This window comes from Lupinus angustifolius, unplaced genomic scaffold (genome assembly GCF_001865875.1).
Source record: "Lupinus angustifolius cultivar Tanjil unplaced genomic scaffold, LupAngTanjil_v1.0 Scaffold_382, whole genome shotgun sequence".
Taxonomy (NCBI): domain Eukaryota; kingdom Viridiplantae; phylum Streptophyta; class Magnoliopsida; order Fabales; family Fabaceae; genus Lupinus; species Lupinus angustifolius.
Genome location: NW_017727793.1, coordinates 165,814 through 179,257, shown reverse-complemented (window position 1 = coordinate 179,257; position 13,444 = coordinate 165,814). Strand labels below are relative to the sequence as shown.

Below are 13,444 nucleotides of genomic sequence, written 5' to 3'. Positions count from 1 at the left end.
ATCTCAAACATTTACAAAATGAACTGGTCCTGTAAAAAAATGTTTGAGTAATGAGATAAATTCAAATATTTTATCATTTCTAGTAATAACATTGTAATATAAAAATAGATTATTTCTACATTATTTACAATATTACTAGTTGTTTTTATGTAAAATATTTATTTGATATCGAGTTATCTACTATATCTTTGACCATCTCCAATAAGTATTAAAATAATAATAACAAAATGACAATTTATGCACTATTTTTTCCTTTAAATCTTTTTTATTCTAGTCTTATATCGTTAGCAAAAAATAATTTAAATATTGAAGATAAAATAAAGTATATTGAATTTGAGTTTCTTGGTACTTATGAACCATCATTTATTTTACAAACAAATATATTTGTTATTCACAACTAGCATTGACAATTTGAATTGCCTTTCCTGTGTTCGTGTAATGTCCATCTAAATTAGGGTGGACATGTGCATCTCCGTTTGTAAAAAGGGTCTCGTCCTAAATATGGACAGGATAGACTTGTAGGTTGTCTCTTATACAATTTAACAAATTTAAAAATTATAAAACTAATAAAAAGTATATAAAACTAAACAAAATTAAAGTAAATCTTGTGTCACTATCATATTTTTAAAATTACATGTAACAATATACCAGTTCAAACAATTTAACATTACAAATTCTTCGAGCTCAATCAAAAATCAAAACATAACACTTAATAATTAAACTCATAATTATCTTAGTGCAACATGCCCTGTCTATTAGAAATGACATTGACAAGGCAAGCATTTTGGGTGGATAATTTGGACAAATGGATAGATATTCTATGTCTTGCCTCCCAAATAACTGTGAACGGGCAGTCTCTATGGACATATCCCAAACTGCCAAAAATGTTCACCAATGTTATGAAACATGAATCATATATTAAACTAGAAGAGATCTCATATTAAGTTTAGTCAGTTTAAGCAATTAAACTATCAAGTCGGACCAAATGATATCATATATAATTAATAATTATCTATAAATATTAATTATATATAAATGCAAAACTTTATATAATTACTAATTATATATAGTTATATTGAATTAATATCTCTATATTTTTTAAACTAAAATAAAACAAAATATTAAAGTAGTATTCCATTTTTTAAATTTTAAGTGATCGTTTGATTCACTTCTTAGATTATTTTGGTTTAACTGGTTTAACATGGTCGGACCGGAATTCCCCATTTTAAAGTGGTTCAACTCTTCACTCAATTAAGATTGTAAACTAGAGTCGTTCTCAAGTTTAGTCAATGATCAGACTGGTCGGACTGTCCGGTCAGATTTGGTGCTCACAACATTGATGTTCACAATGGTCATAAAGAAGAAAGAATACACATTTGTTTAATCTCATACAAGATTTCCATAACTATGGTATATCATGTAATCATCTTCAAATAGTGTAAGAGCCAACTCGTCTTAATTATTTTTTGATTAGATTTAATTACACTAATACTTACAAAGTTTAGCTTAATTACATTCATTACATGTTTTGTTTAATAGATCATATTTACTTCCTTCCATATAGTTGTCAATATAATATACAGATATAAATAATTTAGAATGATTTATGGAAGTATAAAAATGGAGGAATGATCTATTTTGATTAAATATTAGGAAATATCAATGTAATTAAGCGTAATAAATATTATTCTCTCCAATTGTCTATATCCACCAGATGAAAATAAAAGGCAATTATTAAAGAAATAAAGGCAATCACAATTCTGTAAATTTATTAAATACAATTCCAAAACCATTGGAAAAAAGTGAAAACAATTCATATTTAGACAGAACATCAAAAGTAGATAGAAAACCAAAAGAGAGAGTGACCGTTTCAATTCAACGACCAACTCCCTCTCCTCCATCCATTACCATTCTTCTTCCATTTCCTTCCCCCTCTTTTCTTTTCCTCCATTTTCTCTGATCAAAACAAACAAACAAAACCTCAAATTCCCCAAACCAATCAAAAAAATATTCAAAACCTGAGTTTCCAACCGTTCTTACACGACCAACCAAACAAACAAAAAACATCATCATTCTTTTCATGTCTTCACCTTAGATTCTCCAACTTTTTATTTTCAAACAGAAATTGAACTCAAAATTAAACCGAAACCGAAACTGGAGAAGATGCAGCATAATATCTTAGCCACAATGCGAAGCTTAAAGATAATTGATGGATGCAAAGGAACTCAACTTTATTCTCTCAACACCGCCGCCACCGCCGGTTGCGGCGGCGTCGGAGATAAGCTCCTACAGCATATCCACGATCATATCAAATCTCAAACACTTCGTACCAAATCGGTTCATAGCATTCAACTATCGAATCTCCCTGATACTGTTGTAACCGCTGAAGGTACCTTTCTCCCTTATGGTCTTCCTGTTAAGGAGATTCTAGAACCGAAGATTGAACCTTCGTTTATACCTATTGATTTTGTTGAAAGACTCGCTGATGTTTATCGGCGTATTGAGGATTGTCCTCAGTTTGAGAAATCTGGGATGTTTCTTGAGCAATGTGCTGTGTTTCGTGGCTTGGGGGATCATAAATTGTTTCGCCAGAGCCTCCGGTTGATGCGGCAGCATGCTGTGGATGTGCATATGAAGATTGTGGTTGCGTCGTGGTTGAGGTATGAGAGGAGGGAGGATGAGCTTTTAGGCTTGTCTTCGATGGATTGTTGTGGAAGAAACCTTGAATGTGTTAAGGCTAGCTTGGTTCCGGGGTATGATCCTGAATCGGTTTATGATTCGTGTATGTGTTCTCGTAATTTAATGGTGGTTGATGATGATGACGAAGTTGAGGAATGTTCTACCTCATTGGAGGAGGAGAATGGTGACATGTCTTTTTGTATTGGTGAAAATGAGATTAGATGTAGGAGATTCAATATGGCATCGCTTTCGAGGCCTTTTAAGACAATGTTGTATGGTGGATTCGTGGAGTCATGGAGGGAGAAGATTAATTTCTCACGAACTGGTTTTTCTGCTGAGGTAATGAGGGCTGCTGATATATTTAGCAGGACTAAAAAGCTGGATCAATTTGAACCAAACCTTGTTCTTGAGTTGCTTTCGTTGGCGAACCGATTTTGTTGCGAGGAGATGAAGTCTGCTTGCGATGCGTATTTGGCGTCTTTGATTTGTGACTTGGAGAATGCCGTGTTGCTTGTTGAGTATGGACTGGAAGAGAGAGCTTACTTGCTCGTGGCAGCTTGCTTGCAGGTGGTTCTTAGGGAGCTTCCCAGTTCGATGCATTGTTCGGGTGTTACGAAACTATTTTGTAGTCCAGAGGGTAGGGATAGGCTGGCTTTGGCGGGGCATGCGTCATTTGTGTTGTATTATTTTCTAAGTCAGATTGCAATGGAAGAAGAGATGAGATCTAACACAACTGTGATGCTATTGGAAAGGTTAGTAGAGTGTTCGACGGATGGTTGGGAGAAGCAGCTTGCATATCACCTATTAGGTGTTGTTATGCTCGAGAGAAAAGAATACAAGGATGCACAACATTGGTTTGAGGCAGCAGTGGAGGCAGGGCATATTTATTCGTCATTGGGTATCGCGAGGGCCAAATATAAGCGCGGTCACACTTATTCAGCATACAAGATGATGAACTCCCTTATTTCTGATTATAAACCAGTTGGCTGGATGTATCAGGAAAGGTCTTTGTATTGTGCTGGGAAGGAGAAAATGATGGACTTGATCTCTGCAACTGAATTAGATCCAACTCTTTCCTATCCTTATAAATACCGGGCGGTTTCTTTGTTGGATGATAACAAGATTGGACCTGCAATTGCAGAAATCAGTAAAATAATTTGTTTCAAGGTTTCTCCAGACTGTCTTGAATTGCGAGCTTGGTTCTTGATTGCCATGGAGGATTATGAAGGAGCCCTCCGAGATGTCCGTGCAATTTTGACATTGGATCCAAATTATATGATGTTCTATGGGAACATGCACAGTGACCACTTGGTAGAACTACTTTACCCTGCTGTTCAACAGTGGAGTCAGGCTGATTGCTGGATGCAATTGTATGAGCGATGGTCCTCTGTTGATGATATTGGTTCTCTGGCTGTTGTACATCAGATGTTAGCAAATGACCCCGGGAAAAGTCTTTTACGGTTTCGACAATCTCTTCTCCTGTTAAGGTTAGTGTAATCTCTACACTAATTCAGTTACAACTTATTTCTCTCTCGCAAGAAATCTCTGTGAATGGAATTGTTAGTGAGGACTCAGGAAAGTGATATATCGCTACAAATGTTCTATTGTTCTTTTAATTTTTAACTGATTATTTCTGCATGGAAGTTATGGCTCTGCTAACTGTAGTTTTGTCACATTGTGCTATGTTGAAGTTAGAGGAAATTGTTGCATGTTCACCCATCAAAGCAAACTAGGACAAAGTAATGGATGTAAACCATAATACATTTTTGTGGTGTGCATTGCCGGGAGAAGCATTTGAGTAGTTCTTAAGTATTTAATACTTATATTCATATAACCACCCACATTTTATGTAGTTATTTTTTTATTTTTATGGTGTCATAAGCTTTAAAACAGACCATATACTTGTAGTTAATCTTCACGGCCATGGAGGATGCTACTATCTACTTTGAAAGACTGGTTATGAGTGAGTTAATTACTAAGGACTAATTCTGTCTTAATTGTTTAAGAGTTTTGGCTATCTACATTCTCTCTATTTCTTTTTATTTTATTTTAAATGAGTATTGAATCTTGATTAATAGTGTGTGTTGTTCTTGAATCTTTTAGGTTAAATTCTCAAAAGGCAGCCATGCGTAGTTTGCGTCTGGCAAGAAACCATTCTACTTCTGACCATGAAAGGCTTGTCTATGAAGGATGGATATTGTATGACACTGGTCATCGTGAAGAGGCACTAGTGAAGGCTGAGGAGTCCATTTCTATTCAAAGATCATTTGAAGCTTACTTTCTCAAAGCTTATGCCTTAGCTGACTCAGTTCTTGATTCAGAATCTTCAAAGTATGTGATCCATCTCTTGGAGCAAGCTCTTGGATGCCCTTCAGATGGTCTCCGGAAAGGGCAAGTGAGTGTTTTATTTTTTCCGGATCGAACATGTTAGCTTGATTTAAGTGCTTCAGTAATGTATTTATTTTTTTGTCATTCCTTCACATTGCAGGCACTAAATAATCTAGGGAGTGTCTATGTAGATTGTGATAAGCTGGACCTTGCGGCTGACTGCTATATGAATGCACTCAACATTAAGCACACACGGGCACATCAGGGGTTGGCACGTGTATATCATCTTAAAAATCATCGCAAAGCAGCATATGATGAGATGACAAAGCTAATTAAAAAGGCCCGGAGTAATGCGTCAGCTTATGAGAAACGTTCGGAATATTGTGATCGTGACATGGCCAAGAGTGATCTTAGTATGGCAACGTGGTTGGATCCTCTAAGGACTTATCCTTACAGATATAGGGCAGCAGGTGAGTCACATATGGTAACTGTAAACCAATTTTCTGTTTCAATTATTGTTGTGGCATTTGTTATAGTTATGATTGTTTTGTTACTGTTAATTATAGATGCACAATATTTGATGATGGCATTCTCCTTTGTGCTGGGTTGTCACAATAACTTCATTGACAATTTGACAGATTTTTTTAATTTTCCTTCAAAATAATAGTAGTAACTGATTTTTGACAGATTTATTTTAATTTACCTGGTAAGTTTAACCGTGTGAGCCTTATCCTTCAACTTTCTTCATTTGCATGGTTATATAACCGATCTCCATTGTTTGAAACTAGTTAGAAGCATGTGATTGAAGTTTCCTTTCTGAACAGTGTATTTGTATGAACTTTAGTTATTGATTACACAGGCTCCATATTAGAGATTAGTGTTTACTGTACTTTTGTAATTGTAGAGTTAGTTATTAAAATTAACCACTAGCTTTCTAGAGAAGCTAACTCACCTCTATAAATAGAGGTATGCTTCTTTCTCTTGCAACTTTCATTTTCTCAATAATATTCAAGAGTGACATTGACCACTCTCTTCTCCCTCATCTACACTTTCTCTTCTATATTCTCTCTTTTCCTTTCCTCATTTCATCTCTGCTTACACTCATAGAAACATCATGATACAGTGTAAAGGGTTGTCGAAAATGACACATAGGCCTTGCACACTTATAAACTGGGAATGAGCATCATGTGTGCAAGACCTGTGTAAAAAAATCGGCTATTATAGCTGGGGATTGCTATTGCAGTTCAGAGTGGTTTTGTTCATAACATGCCTATCAAACTACAATCATTGTCTATCACATTATTATAGGTTAACAGTTAGTGATGTATCTTATTATTCGTCCATTATGCTTATGTTCATCGGATGTTTGGCCTTCGGTCATGCGTGAAGTACTTTTGTTTGCTTTAAGCATCTTGATAGAGCAATATGATCATGGTGTGGTGTTGAACCTTTAAAACCTGTTAGTGCAATGTGTGTCTCTGCATGCACAAAGCTTATCAAGTTCTGACTTGTAAACTCTATCTCCCAGTTTTAATGGATGATCATAAGGAAGCTGAAGCAATATCAGAGCTTACAAGGGCCATCGGTTTTAAGCCAGATCTGCAATTGTTACATCTCCGAGCAGCATTTCATGATTCAATGGGTGATTATATTTCTACTGTACGGGACTGTGAAGCAGCCCTTTGTCTTGATCCTAACCATGCCGAGACGCTTGACCTTTGTAAAAAAGCACAAGAGCGAATTAAAGAACAAGAATGAGATAATCAGAGATTAAAAAAAATGATAATCTTGTTTTTCGAGTTTTCCGTGTGGGGACAAGCCTATTCTAGCCAACCTGTACTTGTTTACAGTCATGAAGGTCCAGCCATCATCAGTGCTATTTATCTGTTAGAAGTGAAAGGGGAAGTAGAGGAGCAAGTGGCTAGCTTGTAAATAAATGTAATGAGTTATGGTTTTGTCAGAGTATGGTTAATGCAGACAGTATTTGCTGCTATGCTCCACTATGCCACACCATCAAGATTGTTGAAGAGTTATCAGTTAAACAAAACATGTACAAAGTTGAATTGTTATGTAAGTCCAAGATTTAGATATTCACAATTATATTTTTGGCTTAGCAATTGTTGCCAATTCACATTTGTTATAACGTTTTTTCACAAATTCTCTCTGTTGTATAAAAACAATTTTTCCTGGCAACCCCTTTAACTTATATTTGTGATGAGTGAGTTCTTTTAGGAGAAGCTATATCCACACCCTTTTATTTAAGTTTTGGTATGCTTATTTATCTGTTCTTTTTCCTTGTTTCTCTTTAATTTTTTGAGGATGATTTATATTGTTTAGAACTTCAACGCATGTTGTTTGAACATGTAAAACTAAACCATTTTTTCTTTATCTTTCTGCTAAGATTGTTGATTAGCAAAGATGAGAATATAGGGTTAGACGAGTAGTCATACTAGACAAGATAGAACTAGAAATGAATACATTAGAGAGAAAATTGGGGTAGCTTTTATCTTAAAAAGATAGTAGAATTGCATCTTAGGTAACTTGTACATGTATGAAGAAAACCATTAGAAGCTTCACTAAAAAGAATGGATCAAGCGAAGATTAGTCTAACTTCTAGAGGCAGAGAATGATCAATAAAAATCATAAGCAAAACGATTAGGAAATACTTAGAAATCAGTGTTTTATTAATGAACATGATTTATGATAGAATATTATAGTATCGTACAATCCATGTAGTCATCCCCACTTCTTGAGGCTAAAACTTGGTTATTGTTACTGAAATGACATAAATTGTTATACATAATTTAAGGATATAAGGTCAATGGAGGTATGGTACCCTTCAATTTGAATCAGGGAGAAAAACTCCCATTAGGTTCATTTACCTTTATAGTGATTGATATCATTGTATGAAAAGTTTAAACCTTGCCAATTCACACAGTACCATTTGCACCTAAATAACCAATTTTTATTTATTTAATTCTAACAATATAATTGCAAGGAACAAACGTATGTTATTGCATATAATATTGAGTTCTTGCCTTCTACACTAATACAATACACATAATTCCTATATCTCATTACCCTAGGAGTAACACTTATTTCACTATTCTACAAATATAAAAACACACAAATTCAGAAAGATCATGCAGCATTTTACTCATGACCATGTAGAAGTCTTTGATCAAAGTGCCAGGCACCTACAAATAGCAAGACAAATATTGTTAGAACTCAAGAATATCTGGTTTTACTTTTGGATTTTCAACTTCCACTCCTTTTCTTAAGAGGGTACCAAAGTAATGTATAGGTACTTGCTAATGTGTAAATGTTAGTAGACCAATAGTGAGTGAATTGAAATGAAAAATTCATTGGACTAATTGATTAGGATATAAGCATACCATGACCCTTTCCAACCAATCTCAGTTGAGTCACATACTCTGCTATCTTCTTAATTGCTTCAACCTGTAAAGTAGAGTACAAGCTGTTGTTACATGGCAGCCTAGTACACGATGCTCAGTGGCGGAGCCACTTGTAGTTATATTGTTTGCACCATTAGTTATATGAAATTGCACCCATGTCAATCAATTAGTATACATTTTGGGCCATTAAGAGCAACTTGCACTCCCTACCCATTGGTTCTAGATCTGTCACTGACGACGCTCCCACTTAGTTGGGTCTGAGGAGGATAAATAATGAAATTGTTGTTTCTAAGATTTGAACCCATGATCTTCAAGTTACAAGGGAAACAACTTTATCATTACACCTAGGCTCATTCTCTAATTTTTCAAATAATGATATATGTGTTCAAATTGATAGCTACCTTCAACAAAGCCCCACTTTTAGTGCTGAGAATTGTTATACATTAGGTGTAACCAGTTATTTTAGGATGAGTACTTGAGGACAAGATATTTCTTGTGATCACAGTGATACTGTTTTAGTAAACTCCTCAACAGAGTTGCAATTTCAAGAACAATCAGATACCTTAACTCAATTTGTTGGTTAAATTTATTGGCTTTTCATAATTTAAAGGTCTAAGAATCTCGAATTTCATTGAATCCTTATTATGATAAAGGTTCAAGTGGATCAAATTTAGGAGAGTTTTACCTGCTCCTTCAAGAATTCACTTTCAATGAAGTCTGCCAGTTGAGGATCATTGTTTCTATCTGCCACCTATTTTGATGAAAGAACAGAGGAAATTATATCAACAAGATACTGGCAAAGCAATAAAATCTGTTATTAGCCTTGAGAATCATAGGCAAAATAATTTGTGATTTCATTAGAAAAAAACTATATAACCAAATAAACTAAAGGCAAATAAGCATTACACTGTGAAGATTCAGAAGTTTCTCATTAACCAACTTCTCCAAAGACAAAGCTAATTCCATAGCTGAGTGGATCCATAAAAAGAAAATAGAAAAACAAAGTCAGATTTAATAATGGTTTGAACATTTGCGTATGATTTATCAGAATGCACAGCACAACTTCATAACAGTAATGTGTGAAGCTTTAAATAAAAACATAAACCCTAAATAAAAACATAAAACTAGTTCATCAGTTCAATCGCGACGGGCCACTGTGGTATTCAAATGACAGCCACAGTCTCATGCAGTGTTTTCAATTACGGTTATTGTTATATTGTGTTTATCGCAATTTCGGGAAAATGTGGCCGATGCAGCCACAATTGTGGTTGTGATACTGTTGCAGAGACTTCCAAAACTATAATATTTCAGCCATCATTGCAATTGCAGATTGTAATTTAAAACACTGGTCCCAGGATTAGTCTGGTTTATTTAGGCAATGAAAACATAGAAGGTTGAGAAATGAAAACAGAAATCTCACCATACAATGCATCCCCCTTTTCTGCATGGGCAAATTCTGAGGGAGGACTTGTGATGGGGTGCAGTATCACTCTTCCGCCACGAATGTTCTAAACAAATCATAGTCACATAAGTTATTATGTCAATTATTAGATAATAATATCAACAACAACAACTCTCCAAAAGGAGTTTAAGCTACATTAATGGTCGATGTGTTTTAAATTGCATTCCACAACTGCATCATTTTAGTATTGTGCAATCACATTAGTGGCACTTTTCCATAATGCAATTGTAATAAAAGCAATATGAACACAATCACAACTGCAATATAACATCATGGCTTAAGCTATTAAGGTAAAAAACATGATTGGATTTTAAAATAACATGACAATGATCATAGTCCAAAAACTTTACATAGGTAAAAAATCAATTATTTGAGATGATAAATTATAAAATAGTTTAGCTTTTAAAAAAAGTTGGTTGATAAAAGATAAACCAAAAGGATTTAAAATACCTGATATTTTATAAACTTTTCAGCATGGTCTCTTTCTTCTTCACTTGATTCCTTAAAGAACCTGCAGTTTTTTCAACAAAATTGAAACATCATTCTTTGAAAATGGAAGAAACAACAAATGAAAAATTGGTTATGTATTAGTTACTTGGCAAGTCCCTTGAAAGCTATGTTGTCCCTGTCAAAGTATGCAAACAAGGAATGGTACACATAGGAAACATTGTATTCCACACTGTATTGAGACATCAAAAAGCTCTTAGTAAGAGAACAAAAGCAATGAGTTCCATAAATATAAATGAAAAATTTCTAAAGTAAGCTATGATGTAGCTATATATGATACATATATATGATGTAGCTATATATGATACATATATATGATGTAACTATGCTAAAACAAATGTCAACTAATCATATATTATTCTAATTGTCAAGGTAAAGGAGAGAAAGTATGAGAGTTTTTATCCATCATTTATATATTAATAGACAATACTTCAATAATATGCATACATGTGAATTCTAATGTACTAAAAGTTCAATCTTTATAATAAAATCAATATAAGATCTGCATATGCTCATATTGACAGCACCAAAATATATGGCTACTGAATACTGATTCTTAGCCAAAAAAGGATATGCACAACAGAAATTAAAACTATATATGCTCATATTGAAACACCTACTTACTAATTAAAGCAAGTATGATTTGAAATATTTTTTCATAAAACTATTGCCTAGTTATTTTCAAACAAATTATTAGTGTAAACAATTTTTTTTGTATTTTGAGATCCTCTGCATAAAAAATCACCTTCTGTAGTTAATTCAGTTTTCTTAACATAGGTTGAAAAAGGAAATAAAATATTGGAAATATAAATTTATTATTTTTCATATATTAAATATTTAACCTTTCAATAAACTTATAATATTTTATTTCAGTACCATATCGTCAATTATGAACACTGATTTTAAGAAAACCATAAATAATAGAGGGAAAAAATCTGAGTGCATAAGTTGAAAAAGAGTAATACAAGTAAATGGAAATCTTTAAACTATATATATATTATACTCTAAATAATAACTAATTGAAATGCTTCTTTAGCAAAGTCCAATTAATAATTTACATATCTTATAAACTAATTAGTTAAGGGGTTTTAAAAAAAATGAAAATTTCTTACTTGATTTGCTCATTAATTGCAGCTTCAGTCTCATCAGTATAATTCTGACGAGCCAATGAAACATTGGGACTTATTGGAACAGCAAGAGCATCTTTCTTAACCTCTACAAATGGTTCAAATATCACACCAGTAAGTGATGCTGGCACATTTGAAGCATATATTTTCATGTTCCCTCTTCCTGGACCCTTACTTAGGGTCGGCAAAGAAGAGGGAACAAAAGTTATAAAGGAAATCATGTTCTTCGGAACTTCACCAACAATGGGTGAAAGAGAACTAAAGATTGAAACTTTTGAGGTAGAAAATGCCATTTCTGAAGAAATTGGAAATGAGTATTAGAAAACAAGAGAAATGAAGTAACTTTGAAGTTTGAATGGTGAAGAAGAAGGAAGGGCAAAGGGGATATATGTAGTGGTGGTAAGGGGTATTTCGGGAATTTGAAAATTATGAGATTGGTATATGACAGTTGGATCATGTTACACGTGGAGGGATAGGATTTAGTTAGAAAAGTGGCGTGTGGCGAGCTCGTGGGTTATCTAGTGTGAACGTGATGTGTGTGGAAATATCCGATCCACGTAGCAATCATGTATTCGGTTCTGTCCTCTCACTCGCTAATGTAAATGATGCTATGCTACTCGCGCTAAGATAAGAGTATCTCAATCAATAATAATATATATATTAAGAAATTGATGTGTTCTTTTTATATTCCATTTTTTTTCTAACAACATTCTCCACCAGTTTATGAACAACTGATCTCCACACATTTTGAAATTTAAAAACCTCCTAGAAGAAATAGAAATAAAATAAATATATATATAGCCAAAATCTAAAGAACTCTAAAACTAAGAGTAAATTAAATGAGGTTTAACTTATTTAATCCAATTACTCCTTATGTTTAAAACACTATATTCATTATTAATAAGATGTTGGTCTAGTGATATAAGTTATTATCGGATCTCCAAATAGAAATATCAAATGTTTGATTCTTAGTGTAAGTACTAGATAATACCTAAAAGGGAGTGACTTAGTTGTTGGGAGAAATGATCGATTTTTCTGCTAGGATATCAAAGTGTTTGTGCAACAGAATGTTGAGGCAGAAATCAACAAGTTAAAACAAATATGAAACCACAAGAATAGAGTAGAATAAGAGTACACATAAAAAATTTATATTGGTTCACATTCTTATCCATCGAATATTTCATCCAATACTCTTATTACACAAGAGATTTTTCTATTAGATACTTTGAGTTGCAATTAAAAATTCTTCTCTGAGACCCTTGTACCTTACACACTCATAAATATCTATCCTTGGAAAACAATCTTCTTAGGTATCAGTGGTTACAATACATCTATGAAGGGGGGTTGAATAGGTGTAGCGGTTAGAATAGCCGCTTTTCGAAACTCAACACTTAATGCTGAATCACCCCTAATTAATCGATTACAGGATGAAGATAATCGATTAACAGAACAGACTTAATCGATTAACAGAACAGGGATAATCGATTAACGTAACAGTCTTAATCGATTAAAACAAAAACAGTAAGCTGAGACAGATTCGATTAATTGCACAACAGTTAACCGATAATGAAACGAATAACAGAGCTTACAAATTTTATCAGAGTATCAATCAGTATAGCACAAATACAGAATGTATCAATTAATTCTACTATACTAGATAATCGATTAAAAACAGTAAAGAGAGAGAGAGAGAAAAATCCCCAACGCGAATTTTTATCCTGGTTCGTTTGCTTGTCCACTGCAAACTACATCCAGGCCTCCCGGCTGACTTGGGAGATTTCCTTCACTATAATAGAATCAATGTAATTTACAGACACATTATCCAATTACAACACTTAGCAAATGACAAGAAATCAAAGAAACTATCCAATGGTTTGACTCCCTTCCTACCGATAAAGAAAACGTTTCTTTCGGCGTAGCCCCAG

General features: G+C 33.8%; 2 protein-coding genes across 2 annotated transcripts; one reads left to right on the top strand and one right to left on the bottom strand.

The window, feature by feature from the left end:
- Positions 1 to 1,867: 1,867 nt before the first annotated feature.
- LOC109341161 (ethylene-overproduction protein 1-like) lies at positions 1,868 to 7,259 on the top strand. The gene is made up of 4 exons (XM_019578999.1): positions 1,868 to 4,166; positions 4,783 to 5,074; positions 5,168 to 5,477; positions 6,536 to 7,259. Exons 1-4 carry the CDS (start codon positions 2,164 to 2,166, stop codon positions 6,763 to 6,765), a joined length of 2,835 nt encoding a protein of 944 aa, XP_019434544.1. The 5' UTR covers positions 1,868 to 2,163; the 3' UTR covers positions 6,766 to 7,259.
- A 739-nt stretch (positions 7,260 to 7,998) lies between these two features.
- LOC109341162 (ferritin-3, chloroplastic-like) lies at positions 7,999 to 11,873 on the bottom strand. Its single transcript, XM_019579000.1, has 8 exons — positions 11,505 to 11,873; positions 10,481 to 10,564; positions 10,336 to 10,396; positions 9,844 to 9,931; positions 9,330 to 9,391; positions 9,109 to 9,174; positions 8,403 to 8,466; positions 7,999 to 8,204 (listed from the first exon to the last, which is right to left on the bottom strand). Exons 1-8 carry the CDS (start codon positions 11,810 to 11,812, stop codon positions 8,161 to 8,163), a joined length of 777 nt encoding a protein of 258 aa, XP_019434545.1. The 5' UTR covers positions 11,813 to 11,873; the 3' UTR covers positions 7,999 to 8,160.
- Between the last annotated feature and the right edge of the window lie 1,571 nt (positions 11,874 to 13,444).